The sequence below is a fragment of the Sus scrofa genome, chromosome 6 (assembly GCF_054392235.1).
Source record: "Sus scrofa isolate SSC_HxYL_T2T_F1_AM1 chromosome 6, Sscrofa_HxYL_maternal_Yorkshire_Landrace_v2.0, whole genome shotgun sequence".
NCBI lineage: Eukaryota > Metazoa > Chordata > Mammalia > Artiodactyla > Suidae > Sus > Sus scrofa.
This window is the reverse complement of record NC_139388.1, coordinates 88,300,474-88,324,533: the sequence shown is the minus strand read 5'-3', so window position 1 is coordinate 88,324,533 and position 24,060 is coordinate 88,300,474. Positions and strand designations below refer to the sequence as shown.

Below are 24,060 nucleotides of genomic sequence, written 5' to 3'. Positions count from 1 at the left end.
TCTTAAAAGGCGATTTAAGACCCATCCCTCCGGTTCAGTTCTACCCGTGGCCCTGAGAAATGACATAACTTCTGAATAACTGAGAAAAACATTCTCTATGCCCTGCATTTTTGTGGGAAAATAATAAAGGGGACATTTCTGCGTGGTCGGTCAATAATACTTCAACTCTCCTCTTTGGAGCTCGGTCCAGGCTGATAGTTCACATTCACATTTCCAAGCCCAATTCATTCCTTCACACAACAGGTTAAATGCTATCCGAGCCAGTGTGCAGAACAGAGCCATGGTTGGGGAACAGGGGCTCTGGAGCCAGATGGGCTTGTGCCGGACTCCTGGCTATGCCTCTATAGCACATGTGAACTTGTAAGGCCTCCGCCTCTCCAGGAACCAGTTTCTTCACCTGTAAAATGGAGAAATAGATTCCCACTTCTCACTCCTGTGAGGATAAAATGAAACAATCTATGGAATCAGGGAATAAGAGATCACCTGACAAAAACAAAGGTCTTTCATTATCTCACAGAAGTATCTGGGATTTGGTAGTTCTAAAATGATCTCGGCAGCTCAGTGGTGGCCCAGGCGTTCTGCTGTCATCTGTGTATTGACAACACCTCCAAGATTCATGCCCTCATAAAATACACCCAAGCAGGGAGTAAGAGGGGGCAACAAATTTTTCTCCTCTAGAAAACTGTTCTGAAACTTCAGTAGGCACAAGGATCACCTAAAAGCTTTTAAAATCAGAGTCCTGAGCCCCTTCTCCAACATTTCTCTGTGGGTCTGGGGTAGGACTCCAGAGCTGCACTGCTCAAAGTTGACAAGTATCCTGAGGCATCAGCTCAGAGTTAATGGTGGCTTGGACTGGATGTGTCTCACTTGGGCATTAACCTTGTTCCCGGAGAATGAAGAGGCTGAAGAAAGGATTCCAGCTTTGATACTTTACTCAGGAGGGGCACACCCAGGGTGAGGAGGACGAGGAAGGGAAGAGATAGGATGCATTACACGCTGGCTACTGCTTCCCACCAAGCTGCAGAGACACAGCAGGCCATTCACCAGGTGTATTTACTTGACACAAGAGACTTTTCTGGGAAGGCTGAGAGGAGGAACCGTGGAGGGAGATAGACGTGGTTGTCAGCCCAGTTCCCTCCCCTTTTATCTCCTCAATGTCTGTCCTGGGGAGCTAAGGTCTCCACAGTTCTGGTAGCCAGGTCTCAGAGCCCAAGAGTGCTTTCATCCAAATCTGAAGTGGAGGGGAGACTTGGTGCTGGTAAGAACCAAATGAGAGCTGAATAGGCAACTGGATGAATCTGAGGGATCTTAAAGAGTCTGTGCCAAAGCAGGTAGGACAATGCAAACTGGCTGGTCCAAAACAGACTCTAAAAACTGAGTCAAAAGGATGCACTGACGGATTGATCATCAATGCATTGATGGACTGGAAGAGAAATTAAGGTTTTGGTGGATGACAGTGCCATTTACTTGGAAAAAGCTTGAGGGAAGGTTACTTTGTTAGGAAAATGGAGAAACCCTTGGCATTGTTAGTGGAATATTACTTAGCCATAAGAAGAGTGAAATAACACAGCAACATGGATGGACCTAGAGATCATCATACTAAGTAAAGTTAGACAGTAACAGACAAACATTTCACTTACATGTGAATCTTAAAAAAAAGATACAGGAGTTCCCGTCGTGGCGCAGTGGTTAACGAATCCGACTAGGAACCATGAGGTCGCGGGTTCGGTCCCTGCCCTTGCTCAGTGGGTTAACAATCTGGCGTTGCCGTGAGCTGTGGTGTAGGTTGCAGATGCGGCTTGGATCCCGCGTTGCTGTGGCTCTGGCGTAGGCCGGTGGCTACAGCTCCGATTCAACCCCTAGCCTGGGAACCTCCATATGCCGCGGGAGCGGCCCAAGAAATAGCAACAATAACAACAACAACAAAGACAAAAAAAAAAAAAAAAAATTTGAGCCACTGTCATGTAGGTGGTACTTAAAGTCAGAATACTGGTTGTGGACACCTAAGAAAAGAGAAAGGAGATGAGGCAGAGTTTTTTTGGGTTTTTTTTTTTTTTTTTGTCTTTTAGGGCCGCACCCGTAGCATATGGAGGTTCCCAGGCTAGGGATCTAATCAGAGCTACAGCTGCCTGCCTACACCACAACCACAGCAACGCCAGATCTGAGCCACGTCTGCAACCTACACCACAGCTCACTGCAACGCCGGATCCTTAACCCACTTAGCAAGGCCAGGGATCAAACCCACAACCTCATGGTTCCTAGTCGGATATGTTTTCACCGCACCATGGGGGGAACTCCAGAACTTTTGACTTTTGTTATTCTGATACTGTTGGGTAATGAAATAAAATAACTGAGTAACTATAATAGTATTTTTCTTTTTAGGGTCACACCTGCGGCATATGGATGCTTGCAGCTGCTGACCTACACCATAGCCACAGAAACACCAGATCCTTTAACCCAGTGAGCAAGGCCAGGGGTCAAATCTGCATCCTCATGGATACTAGTCAGGTTCTTAACCCACTGATTCACAAAGGGAACTCTTCAATATTCTAATTTTATAATTCAGGATACAAAGAGAACTGGGATTTTCAGTGTTAGAAAAAAAAATACATGTAGATGTAAATAGAAGAGTTAAGAAAAAAACCCTTAAGTCTTGAATTTGAATTGAAAGTTACCAATGTGTTTTATTTTTATCTTTTTAGGGCCTCACCCACTGCATATGGAAGTTCCCAAGCTAGGGGCTGAACTGGAGCTGCAGCTGCTGGCCTACCATAGCAACGCCAGACCCAAGCCACATCTGTGACTTCTGCTGCAGCTTGCAGCAGTGCTGGATCCTTAACCCACTGGGCAAGGCCAGGGGTAGAACCTGCATCCTCATGGATACCAGTCAGATTCTTAACCCGCTGAGCCACAATGGGAACTCCGATGTGTTTTATCTTAACATGTGTTCTACCTTTGCATACCAAAAAGACCTGGAAACAATGACCAACAGAGCAGCAATGGGCATTCCATTCCAGAGCCTAGATATACCACCATTCATCACTGAAAAGAATGAGGGATTTTGTTTTATCCCCACCGACCCCTCTCCTAAAAACAGCTGATTCCAGGTCTGGAGCAGAAAATGGACAAGGTAAGTCTGGAACATCTTAAATAGCAAGTAAGTCACTAAACATCACTATCAAAAGAGTTGCATTGGAGTTCCTGCTGTGGCACAGTGGGTTAAGAACCGGACTGCAGCTGTTTGGGTCACTGTGGAGGTACAGGTTTGATTCCCAGCCTGGCACAGTGTGTTAAGGGCTCAAATTCAATCCCTGGCCCAGGAACTTCCATATCCCATTGGTGAGGCCATTAAAAAATAAGTTGTTGGAGTTCCCGTTGTGGCGCAGTGGTTAGCGAATCCGACTAGGAACCATGAGGTTGCGGGTTCGGTCCCTGCCCTTGCTCAGTGGGTTAACGATCCGGCGTTGCCGTGAGCTGTGGTGTAGGCTGCAGACGCGGCTCGGATCCCGCGTTGCTGTGGCTCTGGCGTAGGCCGGTGGCTACAGCTCCGATTCAACCCCTAGCCTGGGAACCTCCATATGCCGCGGGAGCGGCCCAAGAAATAGCAACAACAACAACAACAACAACAAAAAAAAAAAAAAAAAAAAAGTTGTTAGCAAAAGGACTTGGGAGCCAACTTGCAGAGGCCTCCACTGGACAAAATCAAGGACAATATAAGGACCACAATGAACTAAAACACGTAAAATAAGTTTAATTAATTAACCATGATACTAAAAAAATACAAAAAACCTAATGGTTACTTTTGGAGGGTGCTAGTAAACTAACTCCTTTTTAAAACTGATAAGAGATGAACATTTATCTTCTTTTTCCAGTATGAGCTGTAACTCTGGGTAACCAAACAGCAGACAAGTTTTTTGCGGTTTTTTTTTGTTTGTTTCTTTTTGTCTTTTCTAGGGCCCCACCTGCAGCATATGGAGGTTCCCAGGCTAGGGGTCTAATCAGAGCTGTAGCCACTGGCCTATGCCAGAGCCACAGCTACGCCAGATCCGAGCTGCATCTACGGCCTACACCATAGCTCATGGCAATGCCAGATCCTTAACCCACTGAGCAAGGCCAGGGATTGAATCCACAACCTCATGGTTCCTAGTCAGATTCACTAACCACTGAGCCAGGATGGGTTTCTCTTTATAGCAGGATTCAGGTATTATTAGGAGAAGCAACAGTAGAACAAAAATATCACCATTTTGCAACCTTGGATGAATTAATGGGTCTAGGCATTAAGCTTCAATGACTGCAACACATGTCTCCTGGCAAACACCTACAACACTATGTATGAGTTTTTCTTGCCACTAAATCTGAATCCACTCACATCTCTAGATCTACCCTAATTAACAGAAAATACAAAGAACAGAGAAACCTATTAAATGACACCTGAGATAAGAGCAAAATCCAGACTTGGAAAGGGAGGGAGAGGAACCAGTAGGCTCAAAGAGATTTCAAGAGATATGCCAATCAACTGCAATGAGACCCTGTTTGGATTCTCAAAGTTCTTAGAAAAAAAAAAAAAAGACACCTAGATGATTAGAAATTTAAATTTGAGAACTTGAGTATTTGATAACATTAAGGAATTAGTGTTTTTGATGTGTAAATGGTACTATGATCATGTACTGTAAAAAGTCCATAGTCTTTGAAGATATATAATGAAATATTACATATGGATAAATTAATGTCAGGCTATGGTAAGAGGAGTTAAGTAGACAGTAGTATTAAGCAAAACAAGACTGGCAACCAGTTAATCATCACTGAAGCTGTGACAGGTACATGGGGGTGTTACTTGAGATGAGATGTGGGTGGGAGATGAAAATGTGAGTCACTGAGAAGGGGATCTCAAAGGGGTCTGAATGGTCACAGAGCAAAGACCAAGACCTTTGGGGGTTTTCTTTTGGCTGTGCCCATGACACGTGGAAGCTCCCAGGCCAAGGATCGAACCTATGCCACAGCAGCAACCAGAGCTGCTGCAGTGACAAAGTCGAATCCTTAACCTGCTGCACCACAAAGCAACTCCTAGACCTTTGGTTTTTCTTTTTAACAATGTCTTAGAAAATAGAAAGCCCAGAAAAAAAGTCTATAACAGTTTTAAAAGAGGGAATGCTTGGACTCACATCATATACAAGAATTAACTCAGTGTGCTTCAAAGACCTAGGTTTTTTTTGTTTTTGTTTTTTGGTCTTTTCTAGGGCCGCACCCACGGCATATGGAGGTTCCCAGGCTAGGGGTCTAATCGGAGCAACGCCAAACCCAGGCAGTGTCTGCGACCTACACCACAGATCACAGCAACGACGGATCCTTAACCCACTGAGCGAGACCAGGGATCGAACCACAACCTCATGGTTCCTACTTGGATTCATTAACCACTGAGCCATGAGAACTCCAAAGACCTAATGTTGAAGACTAAAATTATTTAACTCTTAGAAAATATAGGTATAAATCTTTATGACCTCGGATTTGGCAATGGATTTTTTTTTTGTCTTTTTTTAGGCCGCATATGGAAGTTCCCAGTCCAGGGGTCGAATGGGAGCTGCAGCTGCTGGCTACAGCCACAGCCACTCCAGATCTGAGGTGCATCTGTGACCTACATCACAGTTCACGGCAATGCCGGATCCTTAACCCACTGAGGGAAGCCAGGAATCACTAGTCAGATTTCCCACAATGGGAATTCCTGGGGTTTCTTTTTGGAATGCTGAAGATATCCTGGAACTAGATAGTGGTGACTGCTGCGCAGCCTTGTGACTCTTCTAAAAACCACTCGACTATACACATTAAAACAGTCAATTTTATGGATGTTATTGCTCAAAAGTGGGGGCTTGTGTCTAGTAGGGTCAAATGTTAGTCAAGTTAGGCAAGGTGAAGCCTGGAGGCCCCACAGGATGAGGGTCTACTCATAGTCCTTCTTTCCCTCTATTCAATTCCAATAATTCTGGCTGAATCCTGTGGTTCCATCCCTCTTCCCACAGTTGGTTTAAGGATGGGCAGGTGACCTACTCCTGCCCAGTTAGATATAAACCACTGAGGTGCTTCCGGGAAAGAATTCATTATAATGAAGGGGAAAAAACCCCAGGTCTTCTGCCTCTGGACAGTGGTGTCAAGTTGAGGTCTGGAGCAGCTGACTTGGAGGGTGAGGTGGTTGGACAACATTCCAAAGGCAGCAGAGCAGCAGTTGGAAAGGGCCACCTAGGTCCTTAGAACCTCCTCTACCTCAGGACTTCTCTTATGCAGACACATCCTGTTTAAGCCAAGGCAGGAGTTCCCACTGTGGCACAACAGGATCACTGCAGTCCAGCACAACAGTGGAGTAATAGATCTGGCGTTGGCACAGCTGCAATGTAGACCTTAACTGTGGCTCAGATCTGATTCCTGGCCTGGGAATTCCATATGCTAGGGGTGGGCCAGAAAAGGAAAACAAAGTCAAAGCAGCCCAAGGCAGGTTATTGGAGACTCTTCCCAAACAGGCTAAGATAGGGGGAAGAGAAAGAAACCACTTTTCTATTTTTTTTTTTTTTTTTGTCTTTTTGCTATTTCTTTGGGCCGCTCCCTCGGCATATGGAGGTTCCCAGGCTAGGGGTGGAATTGGAGCTGTAGCCGCTGGCCTACGCCAGAGCCACAGTGACTCGGGATCCAAGCAGCATCTGCTACCTACACCACAGCTCACGGCAACGCCAGATCATTAACCCACTGAGCAAGGCCAGGGACCAAACCCGCAACCTCATGGTTCCTAGTCGGATTCGTTAACCACTGTGCCACGACAGGAACTCCCACTTTTTTATTTTCTCACTGTGATTATTTTTAGTTCCGGTCAGGACTGCCACTGATAATACTATGAGGGCTGCCTCCAAGGTCCTTACGGGGTTTCCACATCTGGTTTCTTGACTTTTAAGGCCAGGTACTCTCATAGTCCACAGTCAGTCAAACCAGTATTTTCCAGGAAGGAAAGAGTCCAAGCTTACCCTCCTCACACTAATTTCTAGATAACAGAAAAAGATGGGTACTTCTGAGAACAACTTCAGCAAGTCACTTCATATTTGAGTCTGTTTCCGTAAAATAGGGGTTAACACCTACCCAGGATTGCCCCAGAGAGTAAAGGAGAGCATGTCACCAAACTCCTAGCGCCATCCACGGCTCGACATGTGTCAACAACCTGAATTCTAACAAATACTGATAAAGTAACTCCAACTGGGGTTTTCTCAAATCCTGCAACTCTTGTGCAAGTCAACAAGCTGCCACACCCCTACTTGTGACAGCTGTAATGGGCTCACTCTGGAAGCTGACACCATCCTTGAATAAAATTAACAACCTACAGCCAAGAACTGTTTTGGCACTAGCGGAGGCAAATGCTGGGGAGAATGCCCAAGTGCGCAAACTTTATCCAAAAAGTGTCCCCTGGCAGAAGTCAAAGTTGGTAACTACTTCTGACTATGAAGTTGAGGACTGAGATGTACACATACCCACTTCTCTTTAGATGTCCACATAACCTTGAACCAATTTCTTCATCTGAGCCGTTTCCTCATCTCTAACACTTGCATTACACAATTGTCTCAAAACTGATGATCAGAGAGAATACACAGAAAACTTGTCAACAAAGAACTGATATGAAAGCTACCTTTTGACTAAAGGGATAAACAAAGCAATGAAAGGTGTTTTTAATAGTCTCCAATTTACTTTATTCCCCTCAAACAGAGGTGACCCATGAAAGCAAATTCAAATTACAAGTATCAACTTATTACAGATTCTATTTCCTAACAGCTAACTTTTTACTATTTCCCTAGAGGAAAAGGTTTCTTTTGCATAGTCTCCTAACTAAAGCAAAAGTCCCCACTAACATTTTTATTTTTGGAGCTAGTACAAGAATTTAAACAATTCACAGAAGACTTGCAGGTCTGCTTAAGAGCAGGGTGCCATCTGCCTTATACATCTGATGGCCAAATGTGGACACAGAATCCCTCTCTCCTCACTAAAGGGGTTATACAGCTATTAATGCATCTATTAATTTCCTTATTTTACAGAAATCTTAAATGTGAATGAAATGGAAAGGCTCTTTTACTATCAGCTACCAGGCCGAAATCTCAGACCTACCAAATTTATCTGCTTTTAAAAACACACTTCCGGCAGTGTTGCATGACCAAATACAGAAACCACTTCTCTGCTCCCAGCCTCTCATCAGTCCACTCCTGCGATCTTTCCCAACTCCACGTAACACTGTGTTCTGCAGATGGACTGTAAAGACTGACTGTCCATGGAACCTCTACACCAGAATGCATCCTGCCCCAAGAGACCTGGAGAAATCAGGTTCCCATACTCCTGGGAAAAGATTAGAGGCAGCATTCCAAGCCAAACTGTATCCAGCTTTATTAAAGATACTTTTCATAAACAATCATGGTATTTCAGGCAGGACATGGGCAGACAATCGTTAACAGTATACAACAACTTTCAAACTCCCTTTTTCAATGGACTACCAAAATCAGAAAGCCACTATAAAACCCATGAAGTCTTCATGTGATGCTCTGAACAGGGAAAGTTTAGAGTGAGGGTTGACATTTCACATTTAGCATGTTGTTTAACAACTTTTCACAAGCCGACCCTGACTTTCAGGAAATGGAAATGAAAATGGCAGAATTATCAATTTGAAGATCCACAATCTAAAAAAGGAACCACTGCTCTTTTGAGAGATGCCATCTTAATGGTGACACCGGAAGGTCCAAATTGCCTGACAATTCTGATAACCAATTTTGTGGGATCAGGTCCCAGTAGGTCTCTCTGGGATTAAGGGAGTCAAGTCTATGCTCAAGGTGGAGAGGGAGAAGAGGGCATAAAAAACTAATTTTAGTTTTCCACACCACAAGGCATTTGTGCCAAGATGGCTAATGTGTGTCAACATCAAGGAATCCCTCCTTCCTGGGAACCAAGAAGTCTCAAAACTAGATGGGAAAGGTGTTTTTTCCCCATGTCAATCCAGCTTCAGAGACATTCTATTAGTGACATGTGCCCTTTCCCCAAAGCAACAATGAAGTGTTCTGTGTGCTAACAACATAGCTTAAAAAAAAAAAAGTAAAACAAAATTCTGCATTTTTATAAAACTTGATAAAAAATAGTATTTCAAACTGTACAGTCACCAGAAGTACACAGTTATCAAAAATGCACACACTTCACTTGGCATCTCCAGCACCTTCAGCTTTCTGTGCCTAAAAGAAAAACAGACAGATTAATACAAGATGAAGATTTAGAAAGCATCTCTGTCCATATTTCATTTATAGCATTACTTTGCTCCCATGTCAAAGTTTAGGTTTTAGGTACTTTGACAGTGAAACTCAGTAATTCTTTTGAAAACGTCCTGGTAGGTCATTTTGCCAAGTCACTTCCCCTCTGCACCTCACTGTAAAATTCAGAAGAGGACACACCAGCATTACAAGATCTTAGGTTATCCCAGCTTGAAAACTATGGTGTACATAGCCTGAGTGTGATACTTAAGGACAGGACAAGGAATCTGTACCACAACTCCCTTTATCAGATGGCAGAGACTTAAAGAGGCTCAGGACTAAAAGACACACTTGGAGTGATACAGATGCAAGAAAAAAGCAATAAAAGATTCCGTGATCAGTAACGGATTGATTGAACAGATGTAACAAAAAGTGCAAACAGCTGCTGTACCTGGTCTGTTTTGGCATCTCCATTTTCTGCAGGGTTATTCCCATCCTTGCCAGCATCGGCTTTCCCCTTTTTCCCTTTGGGTACCTTCTCTCCCTTCTACAAAGGGGGTAGGGGAGAGGGGAAAAAAAAAAAAAAAAAAAAAAAAAAAACCTTTCTTATTTCATATAACCAGAATATAGTTTGCAAAGCTCTGCACAAGGTAGGACTGTTTATCAAAGGTTAAGACACCATACATCCTGCCCCACTGACAAGCCAAATTCTCTATAATCTGCTGTGGTCTTCAATATACAAAAACTTTTATCTGAGTATAAATAATATAGAACAAGACATCCTAAAAACTTGGGTGTTTAATACCCAAATGCAATGCAGAGTTTTCTGTAAATTGACATCAGAGTTCTTGGTTAAGAAGCAGTCCTATTTGTCATAGTGTTTCAAGCAATGAAGCTGTTATACACCAAGTCTCCCTGTCAGCAACACGGGAAACCGCTCAGGCTTTCACATAACTTCTAGAGGCATGTTCGTCTCACCATCCTGCTCACCTTTGCAGGGGCCTTTTTAGGCTTGGGCTCTGGCTTTGGAGGAGCAGGTTTCTTTTATTTGGGGGAGAGAAGGAAAGCACAGAACATTAGTACAGTGGACCAAAAAAACCCAACCCACAACCAAACCACAGTACCACTGGCACAGAAGTTCTCCTACTTTGTAAAGTTTGTGGCAGGCTTTCCATTAGAACTTCCTATCTTCAGAAACCCATTCAAGTAACATTTGGTAGTGTCCCATTTTGGCTACAGCCATCACAATTTCAGAACCAGCAAATTCCAAATGGGCAAGAGTCCACAGCAGAGTAAGTCATTCAATACCAGCCACTGACCATAATTCTTGGGAAGCAAAGGGAATTGTTTTCAATGCTTTTTAGTTTCAGGGAATAGTATGAAAAGTTAAAAGTAGACACACTTACAGCAGATAACCTCGCAGATCTTCTCTGTGGCTATTTAAAAAAACAAATAAGTAAAGTTACACACAGGACAGGTGAGCCACTTAAAATCTTTGGGGCCAATGTGTTCAAGACTATAGGAAGTATAGACAGCTTACTCAGGCAAGACTAAGGACACGGTTAATTACTGCCAAAGGAGCCCAAGGCTTTTTGACCCAAAAGAAGTGAAAGTAAGACTTACTTCGTCCTTCACCTTGGCTTTATCCCCTTTAGCATCCCCTTCAGCCTATAAAAAACAAAACCGAAGAAAGTTGCAGCTTCTGAAGCAATTCTTAACGGTTCACTAAGCTTAGCAAAGTCCTAAGGGGAGAAAAAAGAAATCGAAGAGAATCTGGTACACAGTATTTCTAGGACATACAAATGGGGTTTGTAGCATCCCCAGCTCCTATGCAAATCCCTGAAGTGCTCAGAAAGCTCCAGGGGTGCTCTTATGCGTCTGCTTCACGCCGGATCTGGCCCAAAGCACGCAGGGACGCTGGGTGTCCGAAACCCAGCGGCCCCGGGAAGCCCGCGCAAAGCTGGAGCAAGGCGCGCAAAGCGCAGCCCGCGCCGCCGCGCCAGGCAGAAGCAACAGCTGCAGAAGGAGCTAACAAACCCCTCGGAGGCGGGGCTGGAGAGCCGTTGCCATGGCAGCCGTCGAGGGCGGGAGACGGAGGCGCACGCAGCCGGGGGAACTCGTGGGCGGCAGCGGCGCGCACCAGCGCGAGTCTCGTGCGCTGGGTCCGTGGGCGGCGCGCGAGTGGAGGAGGGGCCAACCCGAGAAGTCCCGCCCCCAGGGGGAGGGCCCCGCCCCCTCACGGCGGCAGTTTTTTGGCGGCAGCGCGTTCCCCCGCCCGCCAACCCCGAACGCCGCCTTCCCGCCCTTTCGGGTTTGAATTGCCCGCCCGCGGGGAGGGGAGGGGGCCTGGGGATGGGGGGGAGGGGGCGCGAGGCGGGCACGTCGAGCCCAGGGGAGCGGGATAAACAGCCGCCAACATGGCTCCTCCCGCCGCGGCCGCCGCTCCTCCAATATGGCCTCTGGCGCCCGCGGGCAGCCGAGCCGCGCAGGGTTACCCCGGGGCCGCCTGACACCGCCTCGAGCCACCGCGCCGGGCAGCCGAGCCTGCTTCAGCTCGGCGCCGATTCTCGCGCCCCAAAGCCGAGGAAGCGGCGGCGGCAGCATTGGTGATCACGGCGGCGGCCCAGAGCCTGGGGCCCTCGCGCCACGTACCTTTCTCTTGGGCATGGTGACGGCGGCGGGACGTAGGCGCTGGACACGGGGATGCAGTGGCGCGCGAGCTTTGGTCGGTCCAGGGGTCGCTCTCGCCTCTTCTTCACACTGCTCGGGCTCCGGGGGGTTTATAAAGTTTTTATAGCGCTGGGAGCCCCGGACCGGTTAGAACCGGATTTCACCTCCCGCCGCCGCTCATTGGCCCAGCTGGGGTCACGTGGGCGGGGTTTAAACTCACCTCCTCTGGAGGGAGTGAGGAGGGGGGTATGGGGGGGAGGGCGCGCGAGACGGCGGCGCGCCTAGGGGTGGGGGCGCAGTGGGGGAGGCGCACATCGAAGGCTATAGTTGAGAGGGGGGTGCGAGTCGGCGGGCTGTGGGTTTCGGCTCCCGCCAAGAGCTGGCTTTTGCAAACTACCAAGTTCCTTCCACCTTATGCAACCGAGCTATCCACTTCTCCAAGCCGTGCGACACTTAGGGCGCATCTCAGCCGCTTTCCTTCCTGTTCCCGCTGGGGGCCCCAGAAGAAAGGTTTGCTCAGCCTGGCCGCAATGTCCTTTGCCGGAGGCGGGAGGAAGCGCGCGGCTTCGAGGCACTGGTTGCAGTTCCCAGGGCCAAGGCTGACGCCGAAGTGGGAAAAGAGTGGAGAAGCCAGCTTGGCGCAGCTGGACGTGCATCCTTCCAAACCTCCACTCGGAGGAAGCTTTTCATGCACCTCACCTGGAAAGCGGTCCACTCGAGGTGGGTAGGGGTTCGAGGGGGGCACTTTACAAGCAGAGGTACATTTCGGGTGCAGTGGGGCAGGTAGGAGCTGTCCTTTCAGCACCCGTTGCTCAGCTGCCTCCCCAAGTATCAACGAAGCCCCCCAAAGCTTGTCGAGTGCCTCCCTTAGGTCCTTGTATTCCCACATCTCAGAACCCCGCCACAGAATGACGGAGAGTGGCCGCCAAGAAGGCTTACTAGCACTCCCCTCCCCCTAAGCTCCTCCCGCTTCGGAGACATCAAGCTCAGCTGCCCCCACCCGACGCGGTCACCAAGCCTGGGCGCTGCAAACGCAGCTGGCGAAATCCCTCCTTCCACACTGGCAGACTGGCTTCCTTTCACTTGCGCGAGGAAAAGGACAGTGGAGGAACGCGTCCGGGGGATTAGGAAACAAGTAGAGGAACAGGTGTTGAGATGGCAAAAGGGCTTTTCCAGTGGCTCCCCCTCCTCCGCCCCCAAAGCTAGGGATCTTGGAAGTAGCCAAGTGCACCTTGAGGGAGGTAGACAATTGCTGCAGCAAAACACAGTCTACTCTTGTACTGTTCGCAAACAAGTTTTACATCTAAGAATTTTTAAAATTCTGTTTGACACCCAAGAGAATACAATACGATAAATATCCTCAAGTTGGGGCTTGGCTCACAGGTGGGAGGACATTTAAATAGGTCCCACCTAGTTTCTTGAGGCAAGAGTTGAGCTGGTTTGTACAAATCACACCAGTAGAAAGCACCCACAAGGAGTTCATGTCAACTATTTGCAGTCGCTGTGCCTGTACAGCAGTGGTCGCTCAGCCTCTTCTCCTCCCCACCCCTTCAGTGCCTCCTGAGGCAGCCCCTCCTCACCACACCCCACTGTGTACCTTTCCCAGAACACAGGACCTCAGGCCAAAGAGATACCAGCCTGATTAATCACTTCTGCTGTACCCCAATCTACACTGGAGAAAGTCAGACCCAGAAAGGAGACAGGACTCAACAATCATGCTCACAGGGCAGATTCCGTTTGCTGCCTCCAGCCCCTCTTTCCCGCCTTAATTGTAGGGCTCTGCATAACAGCCACATAATTCATGCCTCCCTAATTAAGGCTGTCAACAGCCCCATTGTAAAACTGGAAAATGTACAGCACCTGCTCTCTGGGAACCCTGTGCCAGGGATTGGTAGTGGGGAGTGCCAGGTGTGTGTGGGGGACTTGCCAAAGGGTACATTGATTGGCTTCTCAATCGCAGTGTCTGGCATTATGCTTGATTCTGGGAGCAGGGATGATGGCCAAGGAGTCTCTTGTGCCAGGTATCCAGGCATAGGAAGGGGAGGAGCAGACTGGAGTATAGTCAAGTTAGGGGTTTTAAAGAGTCTGCTCTTAGTACTGCTTGCAAGGCCCCACCTCACCCCTAGAGGGGGGTGCTGGGGAATCGGTTTGCAGAGAGTAAAATGTGAAGACTAAACAGAGTAGCTCTTGGGTGGTATTACCAGCTGGTGCTTGCTGCTCTGGGGCACCTGAAGCATAGAGTTGCTCAGGCCGACAGCTCTTCAAAGGCACTAATCCTCTCAGCAGCTCCTCAGTGAGGCCTGGGAGGGAGAGGTAAGGGAAAGGACACAGCCTTTCACTTGGCCCTCTTCTCCCTGCTGGGCAGCCTTGGCCTCACAAGCTGAGACTGCCATGCTGAAAATATATTGTCTCATGGGCCTACTTAGGGGCCCAGGTCAAACACGGACAGAAGCCTCAAAGAGTAAGGAGGTGGGAAGCAGAGTTGAGATGCAGAGGGCAGGAGGCAGTCAGTTGGGAGAAGTGCTTGTTTCTGTGCTCTTGGTCTTGACGTGTTCCAGGGAAGGAGGCCTGTGCTGGGTTAGATTCGCCAGGGCCTAAAGGCCCTTCTGTTACCCTGTAGCCATGGAGGGGGCCAGTCTCACTGGGGAGTGGAGCCTGGCCCCATGCCCCGCAAGAGGAGGAGAAAAGCTTGTGTGGGCTGAGTCGACAATAGGTAATTGGATTGTAATCACCCGCCTGGCTTCCGAGCGCCATTGGGGGCGCTGAGCCTTTCAGTGAGCAATCAGCACTGCGTGGTGGGAGGGGGTAGAGAGTCAATAGCAAATCCCAGGTGGAGAGCCAAGGGGGAGGAGCAGCAGATGGGCAAATTTTCTTTCTGTCTCTCCACTTCCTTGCCTAAATAACGCTGGCTGCCTATTAGCTATTTACCAGCAGATTCAAGGTGGAGCCACATCTTTTGTGAAGACTAAGATGGATGGGTAAAGGACCAGGGTTTGGGGGAGACCTCTTTCCTTGAAGGATTGCTGGTGGAAAAAGAAAGTACAGTGAGAAGCACAGGTAGAGGTGGCAAAAGTGGAAGAAGCAGGCAGCAGAAGGGCTATGGCCCCCTACTCACCAAACCTACTGGTGAACAGAGCTGGGTTTAGCGTACTTGTGGGAGACTCTCACCCTCAACCTTCCCCAAGGGCACTGTCCCAGGCAGCCCCAAGGTATGTATCTATGGCACGCAGACCTGGCCTCTAGGGCTCCCTGGCCAAGCAAAGGAAACACAATTCATCTTCAGGAGGGAGGTGCCTTTCACCAAGAAAGGGGAGTGGGGCCCTGGAGGCAGAGGGCAGGGCGAAGTGGCAGGAGGCCAGCCTCACTCAGGCTGATGCGGTGCCCAGACGTGCCAGCCAGTCAGCCCGCTTGAGTTCCAACGCCTGCAGGAAGACTTGGACTCGCTCTTCCCTTCTGGCTAGGAGTTTGTGCAAGCGTGTCCGTCGGAGCTGGGTGTCTCCACTGGCCTGGAGCCCCTCTTGCAGCAGCTGCTCTGTCACTGCAGCCTGGTCTCTCTCCAGCTGCTGCCTCTTCCGCTCCTCTGCATACATGTCTCGGGCCTTCTGCTAGAGAAAAGTGGGGATTGGGGTGGGGAGATCATTTTTAGGTGTGGGTGGAATTGGGATAGAAGAGGTAGGGGGTGGGGCACAGGAGAGGCCAAGGTAAGTGGAACATGGGGAGTCTGTACCAGAGTTGGAAAGGTTTAGGAGGTGATGGGCAGTGCTCATGTTGTATAGGCAGGGCAGTGGCAGTTCTGGGTCCATCTTGGCTTGTTTTGGGTGGAAGCATCTATATTTCTTTTTTTGTTGTTTTTTTAGGGCCACACCCATGGCATATGGAAGTTCCCAGGCTAGTGGTTGAATAGTAGCTGTAGCTGATGGCCTAGGCCACAGCCAGAGCAATGCCAGATCTGAGCCACGTCTGCCACCTACACCACAGCTCACGGCAACACCGGGTCCTTAAACCACTGAGTGGGTCCAGGGCTTGAACCCACATCCTCATGGATACTAGTCGGGTTCATTACTGCTGAGCCACAATGGGAACTCCAAGCATCTATGATTCTTGAAATTCTTCTCAGGTTTGCACTTGGAAGGGAACCAATGTGGGTCTGACTTCTGGTTTCCCCACCACCTAGCTTTGTGGCTTTGGGCAAATCCTCTCCTAACCTCATTTCTTCATTTGTAAAGTGGGGGTTGTGCCTACCTTGAAGAGTGGTTTTAAGGATTAGAGGTAATATATGCAAAACTCCTCTAGCATATTAGCAGGCTGTCAAAGAAAAACAGCGATCTTACAAGTTATTACCTGCCTATTCTCTGATGCAAGGAAGGTCCTATTCCTGCCTGGGGCACACCCATTGGTTCATTTCCTTTGGTTTCCCAGGTTACTCGAAGGGTGCCATCTTCCCAACTCCCTAAGTTATTTTTTAGAGTTTGGCTCCAGAACTGCTTTCCACATGGAGACCAGCCTGACTCGCCCAGAAAATGACCCTCCTGTGAACATTCTGAGAAGCAGATTCAGCTTTTCTTAAGCCATTCACTGCATTCTGCCTCTAGGATAGGCATTAGTGTCCACAGTCCACTCTTTCTGTTAGAAAATGAGCCCCTGAAGGCTCAGTAGAGGCCTCAGGCTCCTGAAACCTGTTCTGACATCTGGCAGGTGATTATACTACTTGGCAGCACTTATCATACCTTGTGTGTGTCTCTAGACAAACCATAAATTCCTAGAGGACAGAGACTGTGGCCTTTCCTCTCTGGCACGTGGAGCACCCTGTGCATGTGAAATACTCAATCTACTGACCATATGATCCCAGGAGGAGAAGGAGGATGCTCCTGGCACAGGAGGGGAACATCCCTCTGGAGCAGAACCAAGGCTTGGCCGTGCCTCACCGATGCTCTCTGCTCCTGCCACTCTAACAGGCTAGAGAATTTCTGCACCAGAGTTCTCCTGCCAGACCTATTCCATGTGTGAGAAGCTCCTGCTTTGCTGCCAACTTGGCATCCTATACCCTTGATGACCCTTAGGACATTCTACCTCGCACTGTGGTATCTGGGTACCTGTTTGTGTCCTCCTCAGCATGAAAACACCTGGATTGCTCTGTTTTCATCCTTTAAAGAATACCTTTCACGTACACAAGCACTTCATCTGTGTCTCACTTTGATCCTCACAATAGGGCTAGGGAGGTACTTTCTATCTGCTGGAGATGACATGGAGGTTCAGAATAGGGAAGTGATTTGCTAAGGTCTCTCAGCAATAAAGATTCACTGCAAGAATAAAGATGACAAACGAAAAATCTGGAAAATCCCCCCCCACTCCTAGGTTTTTGACTGATCTGAAGCATTCAAGGGTACCCTTCTGCTATGATAATAAGCCCACATGCAGAGCTACGAAGACTAAAACAAGCTTGAGACGTTCCTTCTAAGGGTCTACATCTCACTGGAAGGGCTTTTTTCCTGGCCTCGGTCAGGAAGAACCCTGGGTCCTATATACAGGACTTTATTTGGGGTATGGAAATGCACAGGGTATAGTCACTGCAATCCATGTGCTTAGAGGCTGAGTAGGACACAGATATGTACACAAATACCATAATACAAGGTAGAATGTGGTCATCAGGGAGGGAAGGGAACGGGCCATGCAATTCAGAAGAGAGAAACTGGTTGATGGAGGTCAAGTGGCAGTGAAATCTCATGAATAGGCAGAATTTGAGCTGAGCTTTAACCAATAGGGAATATTCAGATAAAGGTGGAGTATATAGGGGAAGGAGACTATCAGGCAGGGGAATAATGAGCAAAGACTCTTGTGATGCTATTTACAATAGACAAGACGTGGAAGCAACCTAAATGTCCATCAACAGAAGAAGGGATAAAGAAGATGTGGAATATATATACAATGGAATATTACTCAGCCATAAAAAAGAATAATTAATAATGTTGTAGCAACACGGATGGACCCAGAAACATACTAAATGAAGTTAGATAGTGAAAGACAAGTATCATATGATAGCACTAATATGTGGAATCTAAAAAAAAAAAAAAAAGATGCAAATGAACTTATTTGCAGAACAGAAACAGACTCACAGACTTTAGAAAACTTATGGATGGTTACCAAAGGGGACAGGTGGTGGGGGTGGGAAGGAGAGACTAGGAGTTTGAGATCAGCATATGCACACTGAGGTATATGGAATGACTGGCCAACAGGGACCTGCTGTATAGCACAGACAACTCTACCCAATACTCTGTGGTAATCCATGTGGGAAAAGAATCTGAAAGAGAATGGCTATGTGTATACATATGACTGAATTACTTTGTTGTACAGAAGAAATTATCACAACCTTGTAAATCAACTATACTTCAATAAAACTTAAAAACAAACAAAAAAGACTCATGAAACTGAAGAGTGATTTGGCTAGTGTGAGTCTGCCTGGAACCGCGGGGTGTGAGAAGTTCCTGTCCAAAGAACTCCCTCACTTTCTTTTTTCCTTTTTGGCCACCCTGCGGCAGATCAGATCCGAGCAAGTTGCGACCTAAGCTGCAGCTGCTTCAACACCAGATCCTTAACCCACTGTGCTCAGCCGAGGATCGAACCTTCATCCCAGTGCTCCCAAGGCACCGCTGATCCCATTGTGCCACAGTGGGAACTCCTCCCCCACTTTCTTAAGCCTATTTCTTCATTTGCGAAATGGGGATGACAGTATCCATCTCACTGGGTGGTTTGAGGAAAAATGAGATAATGTATACCCAACCTGGTGCCTGGCTAGTAAGGCAGTAAGCTATTCTGTCACCACTGCTTGTGGCTAGGGCTAAGCAGGCTAAGTTCTGGCTGAACAGAAAGGATAAAGGCCTCCAGCCACAGAGGGAGGAAGTGAGGAGATGGTTAAAATTGCTCCATGAGGCTCAGGCTTTAGACTGAGTGCCAGGCAGGGAGGCTGCATCCAGGCAAAGCTTGGCCCCTATTTGCCAGGAATCAGAGATTCACTGTTAGGAAGACAGAGTCAGGAGAGCTCATAAAGACCAGTGGCTCTAGCCTCTTCATTGTGCAGACAAGGACACCAAGGCTGAGGCAGGCAGGGACTTGGCCCAGGTCACACAGTGGGTTGAAGTTCCCTTGGTTTCTCCACTAAGGAGGCTTCTTTGAAAGATCTGTAGGAAATGTTCTGTGCCTCTGAATAAGCTGTGCTTATTCCCACAGTCAGTGGCCTGCATCTGAACACCTCTGTAAAACCTCCTTGTGGTTCTGCATCGACCTCCCCATCATCGTAAAGGTGTTCTAGGAGTTCCCGTCGTGGCGCAGTGGTTAACGAATCCGACTAGGAACTATGAGGTTGCGGGTTCGGTCCCTGCCCTTGCTCAGTGGGTTAATGATCCGGCGTTGCCGTGAGCTGTGATGTAGGTTGCAGACGCGGCTCGGATCCCACGTTGCTGTGGCTCTGGCGTAGGCCGGTGGCTACAGCTCCGATTCAACCCCTAGCCTGGGAACCTCCATATGCCGCGGGAGCAGCCCAAGAAATAGCAACAACAACAAAAAAGACAAAAAGACAAAAAAAAAAAAAAAAAAAGGTGTTCTAAGTTCTTCTCAGGTACTCAGCCTCTGAAAACCTAGGCTAATGGAAGTCCTAGTGGTCAATTTCTCTCTTCGTGACCACACTGTCTACTCTCCCTGTATAATGACCAAGCAGGGGTAAGGGTGTTAATAATTACCTTAGACACTTCTTGTACAGACTCTCTCAGTCTTGGTGTAAGGGCTCCATGGAGCTCATTTTGAGAAATGGGGCCCTAACCTATTAATATAAACCTCTCCTGGGCATTCGGGCTTTCTGTTCTTGTTCTCTCCTTAGCAGAATTAGGGAACAAGATGTAACAGCCCCTCCAGTACATAAATCCTTGGGTCCTCTGACCTCACTGGGGCATGGACAGAGGATGCAAGTCTTGGGCTTCTAAACGTTCGCTAATAACAAGTCTGCCCATAAGTCTCCATCTGCTGCCATCAATATGCCCAGGTAGGAGTATGGGGATGCATTTCTGAGGGTTGTTTGAGACAGAATACCTCCTGCTGGGAGCATGATGTTCCGATAAGCACCCAGAGTCCCCCTGCCAGGGGAACTGTACTGGGGATGGGATGAGCGGGGTGTCTGTGGTTTTCCTGGAGACAGGTGAAGTCGGGTGAACAGCCCAGAGACACACATGGTGAATGATATCGGCCACCATTCTCTGAAAATGAACTCAGCACTGTACTCGGAGCTTTCAGTGAATTAGTTTACTGAACCCTTATCACCAACTTGTGAGACGGGTATTATTATTATCATTACTCCTCTCATTTTACAGATGAGAAAAATGATCCTCTGAAGGGTTAAGTAACTGCCCAGTCAGCCACATAGCTAGTAGGCAGCGCCATGATTCAAAGTCAGGCTATCTGAGACAATAGCTAAAGTTCTTAACTTCTGCTGAGGAGAAGAGAGTGACCACCTAAAGATCACTAGAGAGAGTTTTGGTTGATTGACCTAGCCTGGTGATTGATTTAGCCTGGTGTTTAATCTCCAACAAACGCATCAAAGCAAGGGTAGTGGGAACAGGTATCTTCTCCCTCTACATCATTACAGATTAGGTGGACCAAACACTTATCCCTCATCTCTGTCCATGACCCCTCATGGACCTACCATCCCTGCAGTCTGTAACTGAGGATCGGTGGCTCCATACTGTTGCCCGCCCTGATTTTCTACATGTCCTACCATGTCATAGTTGAGATTTCTTCCCTTTGCCAGCCTCTATTCTCTATAAGACGGATAAGTGACCACTTAATGATTTTCACAGTCCCTTCAAATATCAAGGTCTAGCCTCCAATGAATTTGTAGCTGAGTCCCTGCTTCCATTAGTAACCATCAGCTGCCCGCATCCCAGTGAACTTCTCTAGGTCAGGAACCCAGCTCCCTGCCCTGGCTTCCTGCAGGGAATGGGGACATACTGGGCTGAGCCAGAGCAGCTCAGAATTTAACAATGGGAATTTGGGATAAGGGGCAAGAATACAGACATGGAGGCAGAAAACCAATGGTTATGCGAACAAGGCACTGTGAGGAGTCCTGTTTGGTGATGATACAGGATATATAAAAGGAAGACAGGCTACAAAACACATAATATTAGGAAGATCAGCTCTTTGGTCTGAGGCCAAACTAGTCAGGATGTTGTTAGTCTGTATTTACCCTTAATGCTTCTGCTGAGGTGATACGATGTCTAGAAACAGACATCGAGCTCTAGAGAGCTCCTGGGTGGAGGAAACCTGGCTAGAACCCCCATGAGGTTTCCTGAAAAAGGGTTCAGGTTTCCTCACTCTAAAATTGGGGGCCATAAATAATAGTATCTACCTTGTAGCACAACATAGAATCTATGTAAAAGATGCCTGACGTGGTAAGAGCTCAATAAATGTTTGAAATTATGATTCTTAGGTACCAAATGAAACTGTTTTTTTGTTTTTTTACTTTACTGTGGCATATGAAAGTTCCCAGGCTAGGGTTGAATTTGAGCTTCAGTTGCCAGCCTAGGCCACAGCCGCAGCAATGCCAGATCCAAGCCACATCTGTGACCTATGCCACAGCTCTCGGCAATGCTGGATCCTTAACCCACTGAGCAAGGTCAGGGATCTAACCTGCATCCTCGTGGATACTAGTTGGGTTCTAAACTGCTGAGCCACAACAGGAACTCCCAGTTTACTTGTTTGTTATCTGACTCCTCAAGTAAAAGAATAAGTTTCTTGAAGGTAGGGATCCTGTCTGGCCAACTAACTGCTTGAATCCCTTGTGCCTAATGCTAACAGAGTGCCTGTCCCAAGACCAGGTACTCAGTAATAGATATTTGTGGAATGAGTGAAATTTGAGGTAATTCCTCTGAAAGCCATGTGGGAAAGTATCTGAGAAAACAAATTCCTAAAAGGCCTCTGAGCAGCCAAATTAGAGACAAGAATATCCATATACCAAAGCTCATGCACCAAGATCCTCTGGGCTTTTTATAAGGCCAGTTCGTTGTCATTTTACAGATACAATTCTAACAAGCTTGACTGACTGGTTTCTTTGCCTGTAGCTGATTTTAAAAATGTAAACAGGAAGATAAGGGAAGAAGGGATACTGTCAAAATTAGCCATGGACCATGGGAGGGACTGAGAGGGAAGACAAGAGAAAAACAGATAAGAAATCCCAAAGCCAAGTATTTAGGGAACATCTAGCTTAGAGAAAGAATTCCACTCTTCAAGGCCGTCCTATATGGTGCAATACATCAAAACGGTAGTTACTATTACCGTCATCGGCATCTTTAGAACATGAGTATTCCGATCATCATTACTACCAAATGCCTGGCATACAGTAGGTGTCAATGAATTATGCCTAAGACATGTTCCAGAAAGTTTTCTATCAAAAAAGGATAAAAAAAGTTTTAGTGCTTGGAGTTCCTGTTGTGGCTCAGTGGGTTAAGAACCCAACATATTGTCCATGAGGATGAGGGTTTGATTCCTGGCCTCACTCAGTGGGTTAAAGGATTTGATATTGCTGCGAGCTGCAGCACAGGTCACAGATGTGGCTCAGATCTGGTGTTGCTGTGATGTGGCACAGGCCTGCAGCTGCTGCTCCAACGTGACCCCTAGCCCAGGAACTTCCATATGCCATAGGGAAAAAAAAGAAAAAAGAAAGTTTTAGTTCTTAAAGGGAGATTTGGTCAGGTGGAAAAATCTGATATTTGTTCCTCACTGATGGTGGATAATTGAGATGTTGCCGTTTTTCTTTTCACTTGAACTCAACTTCCTCTTACAATTTCCTCATAGTCTGAGACTAAATGATCAAGCACATGACCAAACCATCATGATTTGATCAACTTATTCCAGGAGTTCTGGACTTCAGAGTCATGGAAAGATTCCAGGAATCATGTGAACCCCCAGAAGTAGTTTGTTTCAGTGATTAGTGCAATTCTATGCAAAATGCCATGTTTTAGAGTGAGCTTCACATTTTTTCTAAGGAGATGGTCTACGGCTTTCAGCAAATTCCCTAGGGAGTCCCTAATGCCAAGAGGACTGGGAAGCCCTGAGTTACATCATTATTTCCTCCTGGTCATTATCTCTCCAGACTCAAAAGCAGCAGCAGCTTAGGATTTAAAATTCTGTGGCCTTAGATGTGATAAATTCATTTGAGTAATAAAAAAAATAAAAAATAAATAAAAATAAAAATTTTTAAAAATGGAAAAAAAAAATTCTGTGGCCTTGGGACAGTAACTCTGCCCTTTCCATATCTGAAAAATGAGGACACCAAACCTGCTGGATTGTTGGAAGGGTTAAATAAGAAAACTTATATGAAAACACCGAAGAGTCTTAGCAGACCCTCAATATGTTAGTGCCACCACCACACACTGCCATTGTTATTAAGAGTCCTAATCAGACACAGGTGACTGACTCCTAATGAAACTGTTTCAAGATCTGGTGATCAAAACTAAAAGCAGGGAGTTCCCGACGTGGCTCAGCAAAAATGAATCCGACTAGGAACCATGAGGATGCGGGTTCGATCCCTGGCCTCGCTCAGTGAGTTAAGGATCCCGTGTTGCCGTGAGCTGTGGTATAGGTCGCAGAAGTGGCTCGTATCTGGCATGGCTCTGGGGTAGGCCAGTGGCTACAGCTCCGGTTCAACCCCTAGCCTGGGCACCTCCATATACCACATGTGCAGCCCTGAAAAAGGAAAAAACAAAAACAAACAAATAAAACACCTAAAAACAGAATGTCAAGTCTTGGCAGAACATAGGTTTTTTTGGTCTTTTCTAGGGGCACACCCGAGACATATGGAGGTTCCCAGGCTAGGGGTCTAATTGGAGCTCTAGCTGTCGGCCTACACCAGAGACACAACAACATGGGATCCGAGCCGCGTCTGCAACCTATACCACAGCTTAACCTATACCAACCTATACCACACCGGATCCTTAACCCACTGAGCGAGGCCAGGGATCAAACCCACAACCTCATGGTTCCTAGTTGGATTCGTTAACCACTGAGCCACGATGGGAACTCCAGAACATAGTTTTATACAACAGAAAGACAGTGCTATTTTGGAGTCTTGGATTTTGTATACTTCCATTTCTACAAT

At 47.2% G+C, this 24,060-nt stretch overlaps 2 protein-coding genes across 3 annotated transcripts in view; both read right to left on the bottom strand.

Moving 5' to 3' along the window:
• Positions 1-8,378: 8,378 nt before the first annotated feature.
• Positions 8,379-13,180, bottom strand: HMGN2 (high mobility group nucleosomal binding domain 2). Of its 2 annotated transcripts, NM_001244114.1 has the most exons (7): positions 13,169-13,180; positions 11,904-12,001; positions 10,875-10,919; positions 10,658-10,687; positions 10,242-10,292; positions 9,703-9,798; positions 8,379-9,236 (listed from the first exon to the last, which is right to left on the bottom strand). In NM_001244114.1, the coding sequence occupies exons 2-7, from the start codon at positions 11,916-11,918 to the stop codon at positions 9,201-9,203; spliced, it is 273 nt and encodes a 90-aa protein (NP_001231043.1). In that variant the 5' UTR covers positions 11,919-12,001; positions 13,169-13,180; the 3' UTR covers positions 8,379-9,200. The 2 variants fall into 2 exon arrangements, with proteins under 2 accessions (NP_001231043.1, NP_001231041.1); NM_001244112.1 differs by lacking the exon at positions 13,169-13,180 and having other exon boundaries at positions 11,904-12,121.
• A 2,013-nt stretch (positions 13,181-15,193) lies between these two features.
• The window catches only part of DHDDS (dehydrodolichyl diphosphate synthase subunit), a gene marked incomplete at its 5' end in the record, with an annotated part of 31,813 nt that continues 22,946 nt past the window's right edge, over positions 15,194-24,060 (bottom strand). Inside the window, 1 exon segment of the mRNA NM_001244123.1 lies at positions 15,194-15,523. Within this exon segment, the coding sequence (NP_001231052.1) occupies positions 15,287-15,523 (237 nt within the window). The 3' untranslated portion in view covers positions 15,194-15,286.

Coding starts and splice junctions, on each gene's coding strand:
- HMGN2 (NM_001244114.1), bottom strand. Junction 10,293..10,657: donor GATCTGCGAGGTTATCTGCT/GTAAGTGTGTCT, acceptor CCCAAATAAAAG/AAACCTGCTCCTCCAAAGCC. Junction 9,237..9,702: donor GAGATGCCAAAACAGACCAG/GTACAGCAGCTG, acceptor TTTTTCTTTTAG/GCACAGAAAGCTGAAGGTGC.